This window comes from Cadophora gregata (genome assembly GCF_030347475.1).
Source record: "Cadophora gregata isolate MNR1 chromosome Unknown scaffold_18, whole genome shotgun sequence".
NCBI classification, from domain to species: Eukaryota; Fungi; Ascomycota; class Leotiomycetes; order Helotiales; family Ploettnerulaceae; genus Cadophora; species Cadophora gregata.
Window position 1 is genome coordinate 176,069 of NW_026695941.1, and position 23,979 is coordinate 200,047.

Below are 23,979 nucleotides of genomic sequence, written 5' to 3' on the forward strand. Positions count from 1 at the left end.
TTATTATCTAGCCTAGAGCTATTATTATCTTGATATATATAGTCCTCAGGGGGCGTGCTAATAACGGTTTACTCGAGCTGATCCACGACGCTCACGGAATCTCGCTTACTATTATTAGAATCACCTAACTAAGTGTAGATATAATTCTCCTTAAGCTTATCTATAGTTATATATTAATACGTTATAGCGAGTTATCGTATTAGTTTATTATAAGAGCCACGTCTTATTACGTTAGTATATTTCTTATTTATTCACGACTTCTTTTATTAATAAGAGCTAGCTATATAACTAGGAAGGCTATACTTGAAGTATAGCTTCTTCTCTTATTACTTACTTATAACTTTCTTAGATAGCCCGCTGCTACGTAGCTTTCCTTAATAACTTAGCTTCCGGAACGTCGTATTAAGTTCTATTTCCTAAGAGTAGAATAGTTTCTTATTATTACTTCCTCTTCTTTAGTATATATATGTTCCGGAGCAGTATTAGCCTTTCTTCTTAAGTGCTCTCTTATAGTTTTAGTTGTTAATCTTAATAGCTATTTCGATAAGTTCTTATAAGTTAGTAAGCGTGTCTGATCTTGCTATCTTATCTTTCACTCTATCTTTTAACCTTTTATAATACTATACCCGAAGGGTGTTATTATTCTAGCTAGTCTAATTCATGAATTACTAGAAGGCGGTAGTATATATAGTTACTAACTCGACTTACTTTAAGTTCTAGATATTCCGTTTAGTAGTATAGTTCTAATTGATATCACTAAAGACACGGTTAATTTTATACTTGAAACCTTTAAAGGTTATAAAGATCTTCTAGGATTCCTTAGTTATTACTATAGAGACTCTCTTATCCTTAGTCCGGTTCTAAATATAATCCGAGAGGAAAGTCTTAATCTAGTTAAAAGTAGATCCCCGGAGGAAGGACGAAGCCTAAAGGACTTTATTAGTCTCTGTAGTGAACTAGTAACTATTGAAGCTCGTATAAAGCTTAACTTATATAAGGTATACTCTGAGCTTAGATCGGTCTCTATAGTAGAGATCCGGGGCAGCGATCTTAAGTATATTCTTTAAGTTAAAGACCTTAGCAGGAGCTAAGTAGTCGTTTAATAATCCTTTAATAGAGGATATATTATTTTCGTGAGTTAGTACTTCTAACGAGAAGGTACTTAAAGTGTAATAGTCCGGTATTTACTTGCTATAAATATAGAAAGCTGTAGTTAATCTCTAATAATCGAGAGGTAGGTATATTATATAGACAGAAGATAGTTACTAAGTATTAGAATACTATTTGAAGTTAAGCACGAAGCTCTTATTTAATAGCAGATATACTAATCTTATATAGAACCTTCGTTTACCTTAGATCCCTTAGGATACTAGATCCTTAGATCCTTAGATCTATTTTCCTATAAGGGGATCTAGGGATCTAGGGATCTATCACGTGACCTATCGTCTACCGTGATCTAAGTAATTATTACTACTAAAGCGTAAGTATATAGCAGTACTACTCGCTGTCCTATATTATTCCCTAGCTAGTACTACCCTATCGATAGTACCGCTCCCTTATTAGTACTAATACCCCTATAGTACTACTGATAGTTTTATTATTATATAGGTGCTAACTGAACCGTAGCGCTAAGGGGTCTGTAACAGAGCTCCCTTATAAGAGGAAGCTCTAGGAGTTCTAATTATATAAGCAGCCTCTGGTTAGCTGGAGCGCCTTAGGGAGTGCCTGAGGTGCGTCAGGTGCACGATATCTACTTTATTAATAGTAAAGGTAATCTTATAACGTATCTCGCTAGCCTCCTAGAGCTCCTTAGCTATAAGAAAACAGGTGTAGGTATATTCTATTAATATCCCGCGTATTTATCCTGACTTTTAATAGAATAATATTCTGTAATTCTTCCTCTCTTTTATTAATTCGGGATTACTACGTAGAATATCAGCTAGTTCGTTCTTAATAACGTAACGAATAATAATATAATACTTATTAAACTCTTTAAATATTATAAATTCGACCTTAAATAGAAGAGATTATACTACGTTAGCTATATACTAAACTTAATCGCGGAGGAGTATTTATTTAGATAAGATACTACTAGTTTTAAAAGAGAATATTAAGCTATAGGCGCGCTAGCTTATTAATAGCTATAGAGATAATAGGGAGAGCTTAGGAAGCTCTATAACTTAGTAGCGCATATTATAGCCTCTAGTAAGAGATCTGATCTCTTTATTAAACTATAAAAGGAATAGAATAATAAAGTAGCTCTTAGTCGAAGTTTAAAGCTTATATTAGATAGTAGAATACACTAGAACGCTTTATACACTATAATAACTCAAGCACTCCTTCTTCGCGAACCTCTCGATTAATATACTTATAAATTACAAGTTTCTAAAGATACTAAAGACCTAAAGGTTTATAACAAAGACTACTTATTAGATAATAAATAGATAACTCTAGAGATAATCTCTAAGTAATTAGAACCTCTCTTTCGTATTATAAAAGCGCTAGAGAGTAATATAAAACTGAATAAAAGTATAAGGAAGCTATTATATAAAGCGCTTTAGGAGGTTCTACTAGCTTTTAAAGGTCTCTTATCTTCCTTTAAAGCTCTCTAATATTAAGCAGCGAATAGAGAGTTTAATAACTGAATTTAATAGTTAATTACCTTAGCCTAGAATAAAGCGAAGGAATACTATATTAAAATAGATATCTCTATTACATAATAAGCTTCTTTAGTTCTTCACTCTCGATAGAAGTAGAAATACTTTAAAGATAAATAGACTAGCGCTAAGAGGTCTTATATAATAAATAGTAAGAGAGCGTTAAAGGCTCTATAAGAGAGAGATTATAAGTCAGAACCTTCACTTCGTTAAGAATCTCGCTCTCTAGAGCTTAAAAGTAATACGTAAGTTAATTACCTTAAATAACTACTTAATAACCTTACGCTAATTATAGTAACGAATACTCTAGTTCAACCTTTAGCACGAAGAGATTAACTCGCTCTTTACCTTAAGGAGCCTTATAAGAATACTCCTTCTTTATAATATTAGAGATCGAAGTAAGCTTAGTAGCTATAGTTAGCTTTAATAGCGCTTAATTTCTTATCTGTTCTTATTATAAGTTCTAAGTGCAAGTATATATTCTCTTCCTATGTAAAATAAACTACTTCAGAGACCTCTAATCTCTCTAGAGAGATACTATAGTATAAGGAGTGTTTAAAGAATTAAGAGTATAGAGGGGCGATTAATATATTATCTTATAATAATATAATTTAGCTCAGAATATAATTTTTTACAGCTTTAGTTTTAACCCCTATAGCTTATTAGTAGCTTATAAGTTCATTAGTTAAGTTAGTTAGCTCCTAATTTATATATAAGTTAATTAGTTAAGAGATTAGCTCAGCTAATAACTAACTGATTAGCTTATTAGGACCTCTGACGAAGCCCTCCACTTAATTTTAGTCCTTGGGGAAACTCTTACTTGGGTAATGCAGTCGTTGATTTTGGCAGTACTGCAAGGTGTCTGGGGGACGGGCTCGGGGAGGGCGATAGCTGATGCCAGAGAGGCAGCAGCTGCGAGGATAGTCAAGATAGAGAAGTGCATTTTGAAAGATTTTGATTGTATTGGAAGCTTGATGGACAAGTTTGTATGGGAGTGAATTTGAAAACGGAGAGGAGCTGATGCAGAAGGGAATTGAGTCGTGATTATCGGCCTTCATATATTTTTTCCAAGTTAGTAGCTACTGGGCGGCCTTGAACAATTCCTTGAACAAGTTTTCGCGCTTCGGAGTTGATGTTTCCCGACTTGAAGTCAAATATATTTGCCAAGCGAGATTCTTGGAGATATACTTTTACCTGGTACGTGTCCCTTTGTTCCTTCACATTCCGTATATCATGCACTCCTGAATGGAATACTCAATTCGAGATGCAATTCTTCTTGTTATCCATTCTTTGTATCAGATGAATAAGCCATAGAGGGGGACTTGGAGATTGACGAGACGGCGGCGTGTATCGACTCTACTATTGTCAAAACATCCATGACCTGAACACACCTCGCTCAATCTGTTGCAAGACTTGTCTCGACATTCTATGACGTAACTGGAACACCGAGATGCTGTATTATAATAAGTATCTGTTCTTTCAAGCCATAGAGCTCATTGGTGCAAGATATAAGAATTAAGAACTTCCCAAGAGCACCAGGGAAATTATCGTCAAAGTATCATCATTGAACGAAAAAGAGAGGTGGAAATCTGTTCTTGAATTCTCCGCACCTTGATGAGCAGCCATTGTCTCTGATGCAAAGATCGACGCATTAGCAGTAACAGCATCATCTTTAAGCATGAAGGCTAAATAGTTCTACGAACTTCTTCACAAAGTTGTGAAATTATGGACCTCCCAAGTTATGAAGCCAGCCTCGTCGGGCTCACTACAGTAATATCAGTAACTAGTATTATAGTAATATCAGTAACTAGTATTAATCGGCATTTTAAGCGAGCCTTACGAAAAGTCGCGTCGGATTTTCCCCTGCTATCTCCTATATTCACGCCTCTCTATACTATACCTCTAAAACACTTTTAGAATTAATAGTAAATAGCTTAAATTAAAGGTTAATAATTGCGCTTTTTAATATATATTTTTTTAAGTTATTATAATACTTACTTATTTAAATATTAACGTCGTAGTGTGTATTAAAGATACTTTTTACGAACTAGGAGTTATCTTTAATAAGGAATACTTATAATCTATTACTAAGATATATAATATAATAAAATAAATAGTTTACCTCTATAAAGCTAAAGTAAATACTAGCCTACTAGTTCTACTAAGATCTAGTAGTCCTATTAAGATTTTATTAAAGGAAATAAAGTAATCTATAAAGTTATTATTAGATAAGATACTATAGTTATATTAGAATAAGATTATAGAGTTTCTATAAGACGTATATAACGTTATAGTCTCTTAACTAATAGTCTATAATATACTACGCTAAATTAGGCTTACATAGAAGAAATTAAAAGTTATAGCAGCTTAATAGAATAAGGAATTATATATAAAATAAGTATATTAACTCTAGGGGTTTATAGTAAACTAAATCGTCTATATAAATAAATTTAGTAATAATAATAGAACTAAAGATTAATATCATAGCTAATCTAACTCTAGAGCTTGAGTAGTAGTTTATAAGTAATTACAGAATAAAGAGCGAGTCTTTGTTCTACTAGTATATATAGTTAATAGATATATTACTCTCTCTATATTTATAAGTACTTATAATAGCGATATATTTAAAGATTTCCTTATAGATAATATTTTACCTTTTTATAACACTTTCCTAGCTCTGCGAAGTATTATAATACTTAATAATATATTAATCTATTATTTTAATATTAACTGAATTTAAGTATAGTTTAATAGATATAAAGTATTACTACGATTTCTCCCTTTATATTCCCCTGATTTTAACTTAATTAAAAAGAGTTTTAGTAACCTAAAGGCTTATATTTATTATTATTATTACTATAAGGAAAAGTATAAATATACCTTATACTAAGATTTCTTAGAATAAGTATATATTAAGTATAAAATAAGACTAGAAGCTACCTAGTAAGTAAGAGGTTATTTTAGGAATATAAGAATTAAAGGAGTATAAGATAATTACACTTAATTTTATATAATATTCGCTTCTAGCTACTATAGATAATTAAGATTATAATATTACTTAAACGTATAGATATATAAAGATTATAGTTATATAACTTTTAGTATATAAAAATATTAAATTCTTAAGTAATTACTAATATATAATATAACTAACTTTATAAAATAAATAGATACTATTAAAAAAAGTACTTCTTAAGCTTATCTTATATAGAAATACTTAGTAGTTATTAAAAAAATTAGTATCTTATTCCTTATTTAACTTACTTATTTACTAATATATATTACTATTATTTCTAATATTTCTGAAGTTTAGTAACTTTCTAGTAGCTTTAGCTTTCTCTTATACCTTTAGCTTCTTCTTATATTTAAGCTTAAACTTAAAGACTTACTTAGAAATAAAATCTATTATACTAGCTTTAATACTACTTAATATAATTAATTCTTTATTATAAAGTTAATTAATAGAAAGAATATTAGTATCTTTAAACTTTTTAAAAGTAGTTTAAATTAATAGCTAATAAGTAGAGAAAGCCTTACTTTTAATAAAGTAATCTTTAAAAGCTATTATTTTATTTTCCTCTCTTAAGCTTAGTTAAAGTAGTAAAGATAAGAAAACTATATTTCAGATATTACTAGAACTTTACTTTTATAAGGAAAGTATTACTAATTAAAAAGAGAAAGAGGTACTTATAATATAGATAGCTCTACTAGAGCTATATTACTAGTATCCTTAAAGAGCCTAGGGATATATAGGTACTAGTAGGAGCTATAGAGCTAGTATTACTATAGGTATATTAATAATTAAGTATATAAAACTACTACTACTTATATCTGATTTTAATATAATTTCCTTCTTCTTTTAATTAGACTTATAACCTTTAGATAATTTGAAATTTATTATATATTTACTATTCTAGTATTTTATAATCTACGCTAGTAAAGGAGTATTTATATCTACCCTAGGGATTTATAAGGTAATTACATATACTTATTCGTCCTATTTAGTGATTAAGATTATATAATATATACCTCTACTCTTAAGTATATAATAATAGCTTCTTTTATTATTATAGTATAATTTAAAGTAGTAGTTTATATAGAAAATCGATTTATAAGTTAAAGTATATAAAGAGGCCTTAGCTTTAGCTTAATACTTTACCTTAAGTAGTTTACTAGTAATTATATTTAGAAGCTCTTCTACTTCTAGAGAAGCTTTAGATTAGAAATTATTATTATTCCTTAAAGAAGTATTACTTAAAAGCTCTAGTAATAGTATATAATAAAAATTAACTACATAAGCTTTACTTTTAACTTATCCCTTAGCTTTTTATAAGACTAGCTTAAGAGTCTTCTCTTAATTAAAGATTTACTATAGAGCTTTAATTAAAATAGTAAATACTTATTTAACTCTTTAGTAGTTAAATAAACATAAGAATATGTAAAGGTAGTAGTAACCACTTCTTTACTATACCCGATTAGGAAGAGTCTAGAGCTCGGCAAAGCTCGGTAAGACTCGGTAGAGCTCGGTTAACTCTGAAGGGGTTTACCGACAGTTACCCACTTAGTTATACGCAAAGGGAAATAGCTCTACGCTACTATAGGAGTTTACGTCAAGTTTTACGTCAAGTGTAATTAGGCCTAATCGGGAATAGCCCGGGGAATTTGTCTATATAGGCTCGAGCGCCCTCTACGGAATCGAGGGCTCCTCAGCTTGATATTCGCGCTAATAGAGAGGTTATCACCTGATCCGTGGTTATTTCGCTCACGTGCTAGCTAACGCTAAACCGTGCTATTACAGAATACTCGAAATTTATATAGATTATTCTTATCTATTAACTTAATATATATTCTACTCTTCTTTAAATCTCTATTTATTATAACTTATAACTAAGCTTTAAGTTTATTTACGCTTTATAACCTCTTAGTATTTTCTTAAGGCTTTATTATTTTCTTATAGACCTTAAGTTATATAGTAGTAAGAGTCTACTTATCTTAAGAGTTAATATTATTATAAAGAGGTATTAAAAGCTTATTTTATCTATCTAGCTCTAGAGTTATAATCTATATAACTATTAATTAGTTTCTAAAGTTAATAGAAGAGTTAAATAGCTTCTTTTAGCTTAATAAGAGAAAGCTTAATATCTTAATAGTATATTCTTTATTTTTACTTTTAAATAGAGAGATTAAAAGAGACTCTAATTTATTTTCTAGTTTAGTAAATAAATTATTATCTTATTTTAAGTTTTTAGTATTTTCTATTATATCTTTTAATTACTTTTTAGTAATAATATTAGCTCTAGGATACTTTCTAGAAATTAATTTATAAGAAATTAGTAATTAAGAAGAAAAGCATACCTTTAAAGAGTTACTATTAGATTTATATACCCGCTTTAATTATATACTTATATCTAGTAGTAAACCTTATAAACACTTAGAGCTATAACCTTAAGGTATATTAACTTTAATATTCCGAAAGTTTCAAGTATTTTAGACGTATTATTATTAAGTAATTAAAGGTAGTTCTAATATAGGGGGGCTAGAATAAGGGGTTAGATACAACTTTTAGTGAGGCTCGCTTAATATACGGATTAATACTAGTTACTGATATTACTATAGCGCAAGGCTTTGCCGAAGAAAAAAAGTTCAAGTTCAAGGTTCAAGACAGGAGAGCTCTCACATCAACCACCAAAACCAAACCAAACCAAACCATCAAAACAACATCCCTACCACAATCCTCTCCCCAATCCCACCAATACAATCCCAATCCCAATCCCCTCTTTCCCATCATGCTCTCCCTCAGATCCCTCGCCCGCGCGGCCCCAAGAACAGTCTCCAGATTAAGCACATCCGCCGCAATCCGGCAACAAGCAGTAGCAGGAGCAAGCCGACCCTCAACACTCCTCCAAGCCGCATGGAAGCCATCGCGATGCAGCACAGCTCTATTCTCCAGCTCGGCCGCGAGGAGGGCCACCTCCGGGGAGACTGATGTCGAGTTGGCCGCTAAGCTGGACTCCGAGATCCAGATGGAGAACGAGATGAAGGAGGAGGGCGGCATCCCTACCAGCGTGAAGGATTACCTTGAGAACGGACCCTTTGAGATCATCGACACGCCGGGTCAAGAGGAGGTTGTGCTTACGAGACAATTCGGTGACGAGAAGTATGCAGATCTTTCATCTTCTCTAAGGGTTAAAATTTCAATTGGCTAATGAACAATAAAAAAAATTCAGGATCCGCGTCACATTCTCTATCGCAGACCTCAACGCCATGGACCCCGAGGCAGACTACCAAGACCCAGCCATGAGCGACGAAGCCGATGAGGGCAGCAAGTCCGCCGAGGAGCAAGGCGAGGAGTCCGCAGAAGGCGAGGAAGAGCAAGACCAGTCGTTCCCCGCCCGGCTGAACATCGTCGTCGAGAAGGCCAGCAAGGGCGCTCTGGCCGTCGAGGCCGTCGTGCAGGATGGCATGGTTGTCATCGAAAATGTATACTACTACACCGACGCGGCACACGCACACGCCAAATCCGCCGAGAAGGTCCACGAGAGACAGGATCTGTATGTTGGTCCGCCGTTCGGAAACCTCGATGAGGATCTGCAGGTTTTGTTGGAGAGGTATCTGGATGAGCGGGGGGTGAACACCGCGTTGGCGATCTTTGTGCCGGATTACATTGATATGAAGGAGCAGAAGGAGTATGTCCGGTGGTTGGAGAACGTCAAGGGTTTTGTTGAGGCTTAGAGTGAGTGTTTTGGGATTTTGGCTGAGCAAACTTTACTTACTGTACGAGCGGAGGAATGTTTTTTCTCTTCGATTTGTTGTCTGAACACACACCCCATTTCCACTCTGAATGCCGGCTGAACCGCTGGAGGTTTCTTCTGTATACTATGTATGGGTCTAGGCAGGTGTTATACCACGGCATTCGATGCTAAGTACTTCGTAATGACTAAAGATACTTGTACTATACCAAACTTCGTTTATTGCAGTTGTGTGAACGTGTGCACGCTTACTCTATTGTCATCAAAGTGAAGGGAATGCTTCTTTTCATTGCTGGATTGGTGACAAAACCCTATATATGAATCAGATTTACCTGTCGAGCTTCAGCAGCAACTCATCGGATATCAAGCGAAATTGGGCCTCGGATTTTGTGATCTGACCAGCTCAAAGATTCCACGTCCTGGAACAAGAATCAGTGACTTTCTTTCATTACTGCAGACCATGAAGACCAAAGTATCCATGAATATTTACAAAGCAGACCAATGACCCTATCCCTAACTCCAACGCCTAGCATTCTAAAGATGGCTCGTGACAACTTGAAAACAACATCATTACCTCCCATTTCACCCGCTCACCCTTTTATCCCTGATTTCTTAAGCTATCTTACTTGTCTCTAAGCAGGACTTCCACTTCCACTCTTCTTCTTCTCCTCCATCCCAAACTCCGTCTCAAGGATATTGCTCAAATCCAATCCTTTTACAAAGAGACAGATTGGCAACCCAATAACCGCAAAAGCGATACTAGCATACCAAACAACCTTCAGCGCATCAACATAGATACCAACCACAATCGGCCTAACATTGGCTCCAAGACTGGCAATGAAGACAGCTGTGGCACGCTCATATGCTCTGCCATTGACGAGCTGAGCGGCGATAGCCGGGGCATTGGCGAGACGTTCCTTGACCAGATGATTGACACGGTCATTGAAGATCGCGGAAGGGATGGCGATGCCCCAGATCGAGCCGAAGGAGCGCATGAATGTCCAAGTGGCAGTTGCAGTTGCGACTTCGCTTGGTGGGAGGGATGCGAGGAGAGGGGGAATCATGGAGTTGTAGACCATACCGTTGCCGAGTCCAAAGAGTACTTGAAATCCTACCCATGCGGCGATGGAGGAGTCTTCGTCGAGTAGAGCGAAGAGACCGCAGCCGAGTGACATTAGTACGAAGCCTAGGTAGTGGAATATCCTGTATTTGCCAGTAATCGTAATGATTACACCTGAGATGGCGGCAGCTGGAGCGATGGTCGTGGCAGTTGGGAAGAGCTCGACACCTGCTCTAGAGGGTGAGGCACCCTTAACAGCCTGGAAGTATACTGGTAGGAAATAAGTGACGTATAGGAGAAGAATGCCGTGAACAAATGCCATGATGTAGATGGAGACCGAGGTGCGATTGGAGAAGAGTTGAGGTGGCATAGTGGGCTCATCGACGTAGCCAGAGATCTGGATCAGAGCAAAGGCCGCGATTCCAAGGAAACCAATGATCATGGGGACGAGAATGTGCCATGACTTCCAGGAGAATTTGGTGCCTCCCCAAGCGAGTGCGAGAAGGATTGCCGTGACAGCACCGATGAGCACGAAGTTACCTAGCCAGTCAACACGCTTCGTTCGGTCCCAGATTGTTCCGACGCGACGATACTTCAAGTTAAGGAACGGAACAATGAAGCAAAGTGCCAGTCCAGAGATGGGCAAGTTGATGTAGAAGATCCATCGCCATGTTACGTGTTGAGTAAAGATACCACCAAGGACAGCTTCATGTTGTTAGCAAGTTAAGTACGAGAGGGCTAGGAGCACTTACGTCCTATGATGGTTCCAATAGCATACGTCCCAGCGAGAAGACCTGTGTATTGACCTCTTTCTCGAAGAGGAAGCAGATCACAAATAATGATCTCTCCCAAAGTAATGATACCACCACCGCCAACACCCTGGATAGTTCTCGCGGCAATGATCATGCCAATATTCGTTGCACCACCAGCCAGACCAGAGCCAAGCATAAACAACAGCACGGAAGCGATAGTCAACGATCTCCGTCCGAAGATATTGGCAGCTTGACCGAAAAGAGGCTGGACGGCAGTAGAGGCCAGAACATATGCGTTTGCGACCCAGACAAAGAGTTCGTCAGCATTGAGGTCCTGGGCGATGGTTGGGAGGGCGGTTGAAACGATGGAGAGATCGATGGCGACCAGGAGAGTCGTGACGCAGACGGAGACGAAAATCATCCAGAATCGCCAGTCTTTCTTTCCTCCTTCTTCAGCTGGCTCTCCAGAGACCACGGGAGGGTTACCCGCATCGCGAGACGATAGGGACGTAGCATCGTTCGTGAAGAGAGGTTTGGGGAGCGGGGAGTGGTGCAAGGTACAGCAGCACGTCTTTGAGGATGCCAGCGAAGCTACATTCTCTCTACTCTGCGTCTGGCTGTTCTTCCTAGCATCGGGAGAATAATGAAGGGAGCAGCAGAACTCTGCTGCGCCGTCGTGGCTCGAGCCGTGATGGCTTGACATAATGGACAGCGAGGGTTTGGCAGGATCAGGAAGGAATGAAGCCAACGATCATGAAAAGTTGTGCAGGGTAGAGGACTTCGCACCGAGCACGAAGAGAGAGATGTGAGGATGTGGGAGGAAATAGAACTCGAAAGGAAAAACTGGCCGACGCCTAACCTATATACTGAAATCCCTTTCGGTGGGTTTTGAGGAACTGAGTACAAAGAAGGAAAGAGCGTGTCTCAGCTATTCGGTGGGTATTATTGGCCGCCCACGGCAAACATGCATCGTGGAAAATGGTGGAAGTTTGCATTGCTCCGTAGAGCATGTAAGGGCTGTTTCCAAATACATTACGTCCGTACAGAGCCAAGAGGCTGAGGATGCTGGATGTTAGTTGCGCCGGCGGTGTTGTACGAAAGTCAGCGGCAGGTCACGACATACGCTAGTTTTCGTCCGAAACCTGACAGCTGGAATGTTTGTACCACCGGATGGTTTCGGTGGCTTCTACGGTTATTGTAAAGGCTGACAGCAAGGCGCTGAGATGGATGAATGAGGATAAAGGAGGGAGGTATCATCGTGGTCGGAGTTCAACGATTCAGTCGCCTGCATCGATTCGAGATTCGCTTGGATGCAGTCATCCTGGCATGCTGAGTAGTCTGAGTTTTACGCAGTACTGTAAGATATATTACTTATCATCTCTACGATGCTCCAATGTCTCTTCATGGGTGCTGGACTTGTTTTTTTTTTGGCCGCTGCATGAATATGGCCACAGCAGCTAAATCCTAACTTTTAAATCCTTGTGTATCTCATCAATGCTCTCTCATGTCAACAATCTAATTCCTAGCACAGAGATGGCTCTTGAGATGGCTCCTCGAGTCGTCGAGCCTTCGAGCCTATGCTTTCCTTTCTATTCTACCCCAAACCGATCCAAGAGACATCCTGCACTGCTACCCAAAGCTCCAGTAGCTTTTGAATTCGCTTGAGAAATAAGTCTCAAATGAGATTTTGCTCAAAAGAGGTATCGTCAAATTCTATACTAATGTCCATACAACTCAATATCTACAAAAACTCCGAAAACTCCACAGATCTAGTATCCTGTATCCATCCGGGACTCCAGGCTACCATGGACTCAATTATATTCAGCATATTGACAAAACAAACGATACCTCTATTCTGGAGGAGGCGGTAGTGGATCATTCACAATCTGATCTACACTGCACTATTTGGTTGTCAGCTTTCGTCCGATACTCCGCAACAATATAAGTTTTGACTTACCAACTTATATTCAGGACACCATTCGTCCAAACTAGCCATCTGATCATCTACCCATCTATGTACCTGATGTATACCTAATGGATGCGGATAATCAATTGTTTCAACACTGAATGTTCTCGCGACCTCCATCGTCGGCAGGTTGATTGCACCCTTGTCTTTAGGCTTAATACCTTCATTGGCTTCCTCAGCCTGTAACTCCGTCATCCTACATAAATTAGCATGGTCTCCCAGTCCCTTGCGCTTCGAAAAAAAAAAAATCCTGCCACAACTCACCTATTAAAGTACCACATATCTTCAAACCAATCCCCCTCCTTCTGCGTCGTTTCCCAATCATAATCCTCCAGCACCCTCAATACCGTACTCCTCTTCCTCAAACTCAACCCACCATTATACGGCGTCCCCCCTTCCTTCGCAATCGGCGCCCCCACCATATCGTACTCGAAGAAATCATCCACGCTCCTCGCCGCATTCGCGCAAAGCATACTATCGCTCTGGAAAATCAACACATACTCCACCGGATCCAGATCCTCCCAAAACCACGTATCAGTCATGAATTTATTCAGCGAGTCGGAATTCGTGAAGAGGACCGTCTGAGGGAGCAGGCGCACTTGGATCGTGCCGGTCTTGATGTATCGCGCAAGCGCGGCAGATGTCGCAAACATGCCGACTGATTCCGGGGACGTGTATATGAGGATTGGCCATGAGGGGCCGAGGACGCTGCTGAAGTGGAGGATGAGAGGTATGAGGTTGGTGCGGAATCGGGTCTCGACTATTACGGCTGCTTTAGTAGAGACATTGCCGTTGAAGGTAGGTTCTGGCAGACTCGAAGTCGCTGGCGCAGGGCGCGATTTCCAGTCTGTTCCTTTTGTAGGCGATTTTGCTTCTTTCTCTGTATCTTCTGTGGCTGGAATTATAGGTCGGTGGCTCTGGTAGACGCTGATGATCGTGTGTTGAGGAAAAGCCAGTTTTACTATCCAGATAACGACGAGGAGAAGGAAGGCTCCTAGTATGATATTTCGAGATCGCCGCCGCCGTTCCTCCAGCGATGTGAGTTGTGCCATGCTGTCTTGCGGCTGATTCGCCCCAGAAATGTGATGATCCAGAAATGTTCAGCTCAGCATCTAGCTGGTCATGTCCAGGTGGACCCTCCAATTTGATATTCGCAGAAGTCACCCAATATTGTGTATGCGTATTGTGTATGTGATATTGTCCAATTGCGATTGTCTTCGTCTATCCTGAGATATGTTGTGAAGGAGGAAACGGCCGTAAAGGTTAATGGTCGTCGAAAAGGGGATCGATATCAGGATCAACCTAGAGATAATTCTAGACTGACGCACGGGTGGGGATCTGGTGGATCCACCAATCCCTCTGCTTCGGCACTAGACTGCAGCCTCAGTGAGACCCTTACCTTTCCTACATGGGATCTCCCATCAAAGTCTCCTTCTCACAAGCATCCTCTCAAATTAATAATGGGAAATAACCCAGATCTCAAAATATCCGTTCGGAAATTCCGGGCGATCGTACCTGTTTCGTTTTGTCGGACAGCAGGCCTGCGCCAGAAAGCTGGGATGCTCGGAACTTTGACTTTTTCATGAGTTCCACCGCATGGGGTGTTAGTGGAGAAAGGTTTCAGCTGGGCTCGAGGGGAAGCGATAAGCCTTTCAGGGTTGTGCAGGACACTGCAGCCTTTCGGGCGAGCTTTGATTGGTCTCGCTTGTGTCTGGTGGAAGCGAAGGGGATTAAGAGCTTCAAGAATAGCAAGAAAGAGTGGGAACTTTGGTTGTTCGAGAAGTAGGAGCGCTTCAACAAAGTACGGTAAATAACTAATGTAATTTAAGGACAATAGCCTTTCCTGCAACAGAAATCCAGGTGATAAGTGGTGAGTTTCCTTACAGGGTATTGTAGATAAATTTCCAAAGGCTCGCTATATTACCAAGCAAACTGTGAGGAGAAGAGATAGCAAGATGAAGTTCATCTGAAAATTTCTCTCTGGTTCGTTATCTTTGGAGATTTTTGGGATAGTTTCGGGTACCACAGGTGCTATGGATCTAAGTTTGGGTTAGGTTCTGTTACCAAAATAGCTATCTTTTGGGTGGTGTGGTGATAGCACATACTAGGGACCCAACAATTCATCAAGGTTCTAACAGTTATGATAATACCGGTGGAGAATGCCGTCCAACTGCTGTAAACTCTTGAGAAAAGAAATAGATGCCACTCTTCATTTTCGTTGGGCACCCATAGACCCTGTATCATCCAACCTTGCTAACAATATTCCCAAACCGAGTTACTTTATCCGAGAAATTTGGCTGTCCCGACGAGCCAACAGCCTCCTTGGTCATTCTCATTTGGAAGAAACGTTGTAGGCTGAAATCGACAGAGGCAGCTGTTGTTTTGCTGGGTTTTTGTATTAGGAGCCGTAAAATCAAAATTTTACAAACAAATGTCTGTCGTGAATCTATGTGACGTTCTTGGTGTTGTGTCGTGTCGGGTGGGAATCAAGGACGATATAAAGGGAGCGGACGCAGACGTGGACGTGCTATTTCAGGCCTTATAAGATTGTGAGAACTCAAACTTGCTAGCGGATGTCGAGACTAGGAATATACAAGTGATGACTCTCCTAGGTAAGTAAAGTAGAGGGTAAGGTATGTAGGTACAGATTTGTCATCTTCTACCAAGTTGGGAAGATCAAAGAACAACGGATACGCATCCCAAATCCCATATTCTATCGCCTATGCATGTAAGGGGAAGCACGGGGGGGGGGGATGGGGAGGAAATATTAAGGAAACTACCGTCCAAGTCAAGCAGGTCCCTAGCTCCCCAAGCATAGGCTTCTTCTGCGTGTCTGCCGATCATCAGTTTACACGATGAACTCCTAAATGCCGGACGAGTACCCAACTACCAGTGTGCGAACTTGTTCTGTTTTTGCGGTTAGTCATGTAAGAGTGATTGATGATCAGGTCGATTTCGTCTTGTAAAGTTAGCATTTGTTGGGTCGATTATTGAGTAAGTGAGATCAATAGCATGTATGTTTCCAGAATGGTTTCCCGAGCTTGCCGATTGCGAAGGAGCCACCAGAGCAGGAACCACGCGGTTTGCCCTAGACAGAGTGACAAGTAGTCCTCGCTTTCATTAGGGTGTTTCGTATCTTGGATCCTTTTACTACAATTTAGAGTTCAAAAATCGTACTACAAGTACTCAGGCATCGATAATAGAATATTTTGACAGAAGGGTAGGCGACTTTAATGGTCGGTGCCCAAGCTGCCCCACTTCGAACTATGCCTCATCGCGCTGTTTGTGCTGGTGGTGATATTTACCGCTGATTGAATTTGATTCTGCCAGCCTAGTTGACTACTGAATTACAAAATCTGCCGTGCAGATGTCGAGAGAGTTACTCCATATGACGATAGAAGAGCAATGTGCTTGTTATCCGTGCCTACTTAGGTAGATGTGTACACTTAAGCGAGTTGAAAAGGAGGCCCTCGCTTACCTCGTGGGTGTAAACAACAGCCCCACCGAGGTCATCAAATAGGCCGGGAAGGCATTGGGAATGACTCGTGAGATACTGCTCAATGACGTTGTTTCTTACGTGGTCCATGTACGGGTAAAAAGTGCTGAATCGATGCAAGAACGTACAGGAGCTACAGGAGCTAGGCCCCCACTCTAGTATCGCAAGCAGGTTCAGTGACTCAATCAGAGGCCTTAGATATTTTTATTGCAACGATCGCATGGTAAAAAATGACAAGGCTTTCTAGTCTCGTCGTTGAGACCAAAATCCTGGTTCATTTGTGTCTATCTGATCGCGACATGAGCTCATAGTTACCATGAAGGATCCGGCGGACACGAAAATCTAAATTCCAAAGCTGTCGGAGGTGCAGTGCGCCGACAAGTCGTCAGACTTGGAAGGGGAAGCTAACACACCGCTGTGTAAGCTGAAGACAGACTTTCTGAACCTATGTTGATATAATAATATCCCGTTGTCCGAACCATGCACGATTGTCAACATCAAGAGTTACAGTGTTCTCAGTTGGGTGAGCCTTGCGAACGAAGAACATATTCTGAAGGCGATGGGAAATTGCCACTTGAGTAGCTTGGTGTAGGTTTATTGACAGAAGGTGAGTTTCTCCATTGGCTCTCCGTTTTAAGTTTAAGTTTGGGTGAAATTCGGGATTGAATCCCGGTTGAAATAAACTTCGAGATGTCGGGCTTGCCGATTTGGACCCATCAGGAAGTTAAACTTCAAAACCCTGACGGTAAGCCTTGGCCATCTGTGGGCTCGAGTCACGCATTGCGCAACACTCCAATGAATACACAACACTCCGGTGAAGATTTGTACCGAAAGTTCGCAGACATGTGGACAATAGTGATAAACGAATCAAGTGCAAGTGATACGCCAAATACGAGTGATTGGAGCACATTTCCCACCCGAAGGTATGGGTCTGACCGTGAGACATCTGCACCCAGATCATTGCCCTGAGCCTTACCTGCAGCACCTGCAGCACCGGCACAACCCCCACTTTGGGGCCGACTCCCCAGTATCCAGGGCCTGGGCTCGCTGGGGTCAGGGGACACAAGCCCAAAATCCAGCGCTTATCATGGCCCCAGCAGGCTTTAGTGACACACGATTGTACGACATAGAGACCAAAATTTGAACGACGACGGACGACACACAAAACAAATAACACAATCAACAACGCCCCCCGCCTCTTTTGTTTGCATTGAATATATCATATGTTTGCGAGACATCAGGATTTCAGCACTCTTATCGACTTGAAGCAGCTTTGCTCCAAGATCTAGAGCCGCCTATGAAGACCCAAGGGACATAGATTTCCCGATTAGGCCTCTTCCGAGCGGTTGAGGAGTCGATCATCCGTTGCAATATTGCTTCTCGCTGCTGCAGGCTGCATACAAAAGCCGCTACTATTGCAGAAGCAGCTAAGGAACATGGCTGACGCTCGATACGATCATGATGGAGGTGGCAAGCGCTCTTCCACGTTCCCTGCAGCAAGTGCACTCTTCTCACTGGCCGACGGCCGAGACAAGAACGTGGTCTTGATGTTCTTTATTTCCTTCTGCGTTGCGAATTGCTTCTTTCAGGCCCTTCGATGCCTTCGACTCATGTTCTTGTGATAGATCGCTGGGTCATAATTCCACGTGGTGCTCAACCCGCCCTTGACCTGCGTCAAGCCATCTGTTTTCTGTTAGGTTCGTGCCTCACCGCGCCTCCCGGGCCGAAACCTTCTTATAGAGAGTTCAATACTTCGACCAATAGCCCGCGCTCGTCGTCTATCTTCTATTATTCTGTACCCGCGGTATTAGTATGATGGAGTTGTCTTTCCGCTTGCGAATCCTTACAAATCCCAGCCCACGGCCCACTGCGTCTCGTTCCCCGCCCCCCTTATTCTACTTTTTGACTTCCCGCCCCCTCATCGTTCACGATGTTTGCTCCGTTGGTAATCCTGCCCACCTAAGTCGGGGGAACGCACGACTGCATCGACTCTTGCCTAGAAGCAGGGAAGATGATCGTGACCGGACTCCATATCTGCAGCATTGTCCGCATAGGGGGTGTGCCCGATTGCAGGGCCTGACAGTCGATCCCAATCCTCGCCCGAAGGCGCTCCCAAGTGGCGAAATGCAGTCATTCTGAGAACTGACGCTCTTTTGATATATCAGAGAAAGGGAACATGCTCCGCCAGGCTTCAACTTTTTCCTCACGCCCGGCGAGAGACAGGGCAGGCCATCTCACCGCTGAGCAAAGTCACCCTTGTGGTCCCATCGGCTTACGACTTAACCTGTTCTGTACGAATCACATCCCCTTTTGAACCTCCCTGCTTGTGGTTTCCACCTCTCGGATTAGAACCGGTCTTCCGCGCAAGCCTTCGAGGCTGAAACTCTCGGACGACTACCGGCGGGGAAGTACAGAGTCGCACCGGCGCATACAAGATATATCAGAGGTAACACGAGCATGAGGCTGCGTGCTTCGAAGCAGATTGTTATCAAAAAATCGCCATTTCGAATAATTCTTTCTTGCCCTCACACTATATATAGGATTGTTGGTATTCTATTGGTCTGCCACGTGTCGGCCCCAATATTACTCGGAGAATAACCATCTTACTTCACGCAGGAGAGGCGTTTCGGTCAGCCAGATTAACGCCTTTGTTCCAACATTTTTGGGTCTCAGTCTTATCGTGTGCTGTATTGCTTTAACGGATGTTCCCCCGCGTTTGCTGACTTGCTTATTTTTCCTCGCTGGGGTTAAGATGCCACAAAGGAGTAGACATCCTCTGACCTTTGAACAATTGACTTTTTGAAACACAAGTAAGTTGAACTCGATGGCCAAGATGCAGTCTCCAATTCTTAACCCCGCGCGCCATCACCATGCGGCTTCGCAAACTGCACGGCGGCCTGTTGTGCGACTTCGTGGACAATCCTATATCTCTGGCTCGAATTCGAACTCAAATCAGTCCTCGCCGTCACCGATCTCACCGAAGATGGACTGCAATGGGGAGCCAGAAAGCAGCATAGGTCAGACGACGAGTCCAGAGTTAAGCAAAATCATGAGGAACAGCTTATATCTGACTTTCAACGCTCCACGAGTGGACGATTATGTACGTTTGGCCCTTGTACCCCCATAATTACATCATGAACCTTATTTGGATGCGACCCTACAACACCCCTCACTCATCTGATCTTGACTAACAACCCTCTAGCATCGTGGAATCTTCCTCACCTATCCACCAGCAGTAGCAGACGCCTCCCAGAAGTATTCTGGAACTCTATTTCACGCCTCATATGCACCTCCATTCGAATCTCCCAATGATCCGCCAAGCTGGTTCTTGGAAGAAAAGCCTTCGAGCGACGTATCCACTGCGACAACTCTTGTTCTGCTCTTCAGAATCGGCACACTGGATCCCAACTCTGAACTCGGGTCGACGGAGGAGCAATGTAGCCAGATACGTGCTGTCCTTGACAACGTACCACTCGGTCGGCAGAATCGCGAGGCACGACTCGGCCCTCTAGCCGAAGGACGAGGAAATCCCGTACTCGCTGGTTATGACTGTATAATATGGGCTATAGACGCAATGGACGCACTCGCAAGGGCCAAGATCATCTCTATGGACAAGCTTGACTGCACAGACGGTGGTAAGCACCGAATTTCCTACTCCCCAGAACTTTCCAGAAAACACTCAGTCTGCCCAAAGGATTCCGGACTCGTTCCTCATTTGGCCAGCTGCATGAGCCGGGGCGGCTCTCCGCCTACCCATTCCTCCCTTTCTTTTGTCGATTACCCGAGCGTTGTTCGCTGCTCAGTACATGCAGTCAGGTTCCAAAGAAGGCATTTGTTCCAGAATCCAATGCTAACTCGGCTCTCTAGCTCAAGTCATGGCCAAAGCCCGTGTTCTCGCCGGCCCGGCTGACGCCAGGTCTATGGTCGGTGTAGATTTCGGTGGCTTGAAAGTCGTCAACTAGCCGGAAAAAAAATGTCTCTCATGTATTTTGCTTTTGCGAGCCATTGGTCGACGCTGATTCTGCAGCAATCGTTCGATTTTGGACCAGCTGATCAACGGTTTCTATCATATGCGCGCCCTCGATGCTTGCTTTTTCCTCGACATGTCTCTCACATTTTTCAAGATTTGTTGGCATATTTGCGCCGGGGCTAGCTGAGACTGGCGGGTTGCTGTCAGTCGGGGGTTCATGCTTTTTCTGCTATTTGCTGGCGTTGTTCCCTGCAGCATTCAGGTCACTTGCATGGTGTGGTTGTTTTAGCAGTCTGTTGAGGAGTTTGAGATCACTTACTCGCGCGAGATTCTGTATCACCACTGGCATATCATTATCATTTACTTGCTTTTTTTGTTTTGTTTCATTGGCTGGAAGTTTAGCGAATGAGCGATTTGGCGAGCACGATACATTTGGGTATAGATTGGGACTTGCTAGGAACCGAAAGTGCAAAATAGCGTGCAAAAGAGTCCACGGTGAAAGGCCGTAGGCGTGGAGTTTTGATGGGAAATACACGGACAGGGAAAATGGGAATGTGACTAGTATCTATATCTGCGGGAGTTATTCTGGCGCGCATTGGATCGGGACATAAAGTATTTATATTTATATTCAGGTGACAATTGAAAACTTGCACTAATCTTGTGTGTTCATTTTGAAATCCCCACCGAAGCAAGTAGCTTGAACTCAACGTTTGTTCCGATCTCGTCTGCGAGTGTCACAGTCACATCTCTGTAAGTCGACGGTCAATGATCATCACCTGCGGTACATGTTCTGTTTTGAGACCAACTTCATGTGAGCCTCTGATCCAGCCTTCGCAAGACAAATTTGGATCACGACCTGCATAGTAGTAATGCGTCATCATTTGAAAGCAAACGAGTAGCCAATACCAATCTTTCAAGAAATGGCCCCAACAGCCACATATGTATCAGTATCGTACGATGATATACCAACTTTCCAGAAGTATGGTAACAGGCTTGGAGAAAGGAAAAACACCAACCCGGTCCTTCCAACTGCATCTATCACTTCCGCCCACCAACCTGCATACCAACATATTTAGCCCCTATAGGACAGTGGGGGTCGTTGGACAGCCCACCAGTTCATCCGTCCGACTAGGTTCGAAGCTCCAGATGTTGGTCCTGCCGAGCCTGCTTCGTTGTTTCTCTTGATGCGCGACCAATGGTGGGGGTTTGACAAGTCATGCCTCCTCCAAGCACTATTTATCCGGTAAGCGAGAACTTTGCGGTTAGCCTGCAGGCCTGATAGGGGTTGCTCGTGGCATTTTGCGGGGGAGAGCCACAGGCTCCACAACTTTCATATCAGCCTGAATGCGTCCCGCTCACCTGCAGCTACCGATGTAGGAGCTCATCATTTCGTACACTTTGTAATTCTCTGCTCACAAAGTTTCTTTTTCATTTATAGTTTTCTTGATACGAGGTTGACTTTCTCCTCATCCAGTCATCAATTAGCAGCTAAATTGTTGAAGGAGTTGAGCTGGGTACCCTAGACAAACTAAATCAATTTTCACAATGTCAAACGGATTCTTAAAAGTGGAAGGTGAGAAAGTTGTAGATGGCAAGGGAAACACCGTGATTCTTCGAGGTGCCGGTCTGGGAGGATGGATGAACATGGAGAACTTCATGTATGACTCTCACCTCACACATTTTCCACCCATTTTAACATCTCATCAGCACGGGCTACCCTGGCCATGAATTTCAGCACCGAGCAGCTATGCTCAAGGTCCTCGGAAAGGAGAAGCAGGAATACTTTTTCGACAAGTTCCTAGAATATTTCTTCCAAGATGCAGATGCAGAGTTCTTCGCTAGCTTGGGTCTGAACTGTATTCGCCTACCCTTCAACTACAAGCATTTCGAGGATGACATGGACCCACGAGTATTGAAGCAATCCGGATTCAAGCACTTGGATCGAGTTATAGACTTGGTACGTGGTCACACAATTTTTAATTGGATTTTGTGAATTGACGACTTCAGTGCGCCAAACACAAAATCTACACAATTCTCGACATGCACACCACACCAGGTGGTCAAAATCCAGACTGGCACTCTGACAGCGGTAGCTCCTACGCCGCATTCTGGGATTACAAAGACCACCAAGACCGTACAGTCTGGCTGTGGGAACAGATCGCAACACACTACAAAGATAACACTTGGGTAGCAGGCTACAACCCACTAAACGAGCCCTGCGATCCCGAACACTGGCGCTTACCAGCTTTCTACGACCGCCTCGAGTCAGCTCTCCGCAAGATAGATCCCAACCACATCCTCTGGCTAGATGGCAACACTTTCGCCATGGAATGGAAGCATTTCGACCATGTGCTTCCGAATAGCGTGTATGCTCTGCACGATTACAGTCTGATGGGTTTCCCTACTGGTGACAGGTTCAAAGGCAGCGGGGACCAGCTCGCGAAGATCGAGCAGCAATTCTTGCGGAAATGCTCGTTCATGCAAGAGCGTAAAGTACCTGCCTGGAACGGCGAATTCGGACCTGTCTATTCCGATCCAAGGATGGACTCTGACGCTGAAGATATCAACCAGGAGAGGTACAATTTACTCGGTGCTCAACTGGCCGTGTATGACAAGTACCAGATCCCGTGGAGTATCTGGCTGTATAAAGACATCGGCGTTCAAGGAATGATGTACACGGATCCCGACGGACTATGGAACAAGACAATCCAGCCTTTCCTGGAGAAAAAGCGCGCCTTGCAACTCGATGCTTGGGGAAAATATCCCAGCAAGCAAGTTGCGGATGTGATTGAGCCCCTGGCGAAATGGATGGACAGTGTTGCTCCTGAGGCGACAAAGACGTATCCTACGTCTTGGCAGACGCAAAGACATGTGGTGAGGAATACGGTTGAGACGTTCCTGGCACAATCGTTTGCGATAGAGTTTGCGAATCTGTTTAAGGATTTTACGTTGGAGCAGTTAGATGAGGCGGCAAAGAGCTTTAGCTTTGAGAGGTGTAAGCAGAGGGGTGGGTTGAATAAGATTATGAGTGATCATGCGGAGATTCATAAGAAGAATGCTGCGGCTTGAGGTGGTTGGAGTTTGGAGGCTGTAACGAAAGAACTAGGGTTCAAGAATGAATATTCATCTCTCGTTGCATTTCGACACGTTAGTATCCTAAGTCTCGAAAGTAATGTGAGTTTTGAACATCGTCCCCCGGTTCGGTTAGGTTTTAGCGAATCAACATAAATATGAAGACCAACGTTGTCCTTGTATTTTCTCAGAGAGATTGAATTAGAAGATCGTGAGAGTGTTTCTTTTAGACATATAGTAATATCAATCTAGTCTGA

General features: G+C 42.1%; 5 protein-coding genes across 5 annotated transcripts; 3 read left to right on the top strand and 2 right to left on the bottom strand.

Moving 5' to 3' along the window:
- The first annotated feature begins 8,299 nt into the window (after window positions 1-8,299).
- Window positions 8,300-12,916, top strand: MAM33 (Mitochondrial acidic protein mam33). Its single transcript, XM_058499930.1, has 3 exons — window positions 8,300-8,814; window positions 8,885-12,575; window positions 12,750-12,916. The coding sequence occupies exons 1-2, from the start codon at window positions 8,444-8,446 to the stop codon at window positions 9,387-9,389; spliced, it is 876 nt and encodes a 291-aa protein (XP_058349764.1). The 5' UTR covers window positions 8,300-8,443; the 3' UTR covers window positions 9,390-12,575; window positions 12,750-12,916.
- Window positions 10,039-11,921, bottom strand: ONS95_006468 (uncharacterized protein; the record flags this gene model as incomplete). The annotated part of the gene is made up of 2 exons (XM_058499931.1): window positions 10,039-11,171; window positions 11,219-11,921. 2 exons carry the CDS (start codon window positions 11,919-11,921, stop codon window positions 10,039-10,041), a joined length of 1,836 nt encoding a protein of 611 aa, XP_058349765.1.
- On the bottom strand, window positions 12,648-15,337 carry ONS95_006469 (uncharacterized protein). Its single transcript, XM_058499932.1, has 4 exons — window positions 15,290-15,337; window positions 13,449-15,223; window positions 13,176-13,380; window positions 12,648-13,119 (listed from the first exon to the last, which is right to left on the bottom strand). The coding sequence occupies exons 2-4, from the start codon at window positions 14,234-14,236 to the stop codon at window positions 13,069-13,071; spliced, it is 1,044 nt and encodes a 347-aa protein (XP_058349766.1). The 5' UTR covers window positions 14,237-15,223; window positions 15,290-15,337; the 3' UTR covers window positions 12,648-13,068.
- Window positions 15,338-19,513: 4,176 nt separating this feature from the next.
- On the top strand, window positions 19,514-20,642 carry ONS95_006470 (uncharacterized protein; the record flags this gene model as incomplete). Its single annotated transcript, XM_058499933.1, has 3 exons — window positions 19,514-19,780; window positions 19,883-20,315; window positions 20,548-20,642. 3 exons carry the CDS (start codon window positions 19,514-19,516, stop codon window positions 20,640-20,642), a joined length of 795 nt encoding a protein of 264 aa, XP_058349767.1.
- Window positions 20,643-21,998: 1,356 nt separating this feature from the next.
- Window positions 21,999-23,938, top strand: ONS95_006471 (uncharacterized protein). The gene is made up of 3 exons (XM_058499934.1): window positions 21,999-22,308; window positions 22,358-22,607; window positions 22,658-23,938. The coding sequence occupies exons 1-3, from the start codon at window positions 22,196-22,198 to the stop codon at window positions 23,717-23,719; spliced, it is 1,425 nt and encodes a 474-aa protein (XP_058349768.1). The 5' UTR covers window positions 21,999-22,195; the 3' UTR covers window positions 23,720-23,938.
- Window positions 23,939-23,979: the final 41 nt, after the last annotated feature.

What these genes read in the sequence shown, in the direction of transcription:
- ONS95_006471 (XM_058499934.1), top strand. Translation starts at nt 22,196, where the DNA reads ATGTCAAACGGATTCTTAAAAGTGGAAGGTGAGAAAGTTGTAGATGGC. An exon ending in ATGAACATGGAGAACTTCAT is followed by an intron (nt 22,309 to 22,357) that starts GTATGACTCTCA and finishes ACATCTCATCAG; the next exon opens with CACGGGCTACCCTGGCCATG. An exon ending in TGGATCGAGTTATAGACTTG is followed by an intron (nt 22,608 to 22,657) that starts GTACGTGGTCAC and finishes TGACGACTTCAG; the next exon opens with TGCGCCAAACACAAAATCTA.
- MAM33 (XM_058499930.1), top strand. Translation starts at nt 8,444, where the DNA reads ATGCTCTCCCTCAGATCCCTCGCCCGCGCGGCCCCAAGAACAGTCTCC. An exon ending in AGACAATTCGGTGACGAGAA is followed by an intron (nt 8,815 to 8,884) that starts GTATGCAGATCT and finishes AAAAAAATTCAG; the next exon opens with GATCCGCGTCACATTCTCTA.
- ONS95_006469 (XM_058499932.1), bottom strand. Translation starts at nt 14,236, where the DNA reads ATGGCACAACTCACATCGCTGGAGGAACGGCGGCGGCGATCTCGAAAT. An exon ending in GATATGTGGTACTTTAATAG is followed by an intron (nt 13,381 to 13,448) that starts GTGAGTTGTGGC and finishes TAATTTATGTAG; the next exon opens with GATGACGGAGTTACAGGCTG. An exon ending in GGTGTCCTGAATATAAGTTG is followed by an intron (nt 13,120 to 13,175) that starts GTAAGTCAAAAC and finishes ACAACCAAATAG; the next exon opens with TGCAGTGTAGATCAGATTGT.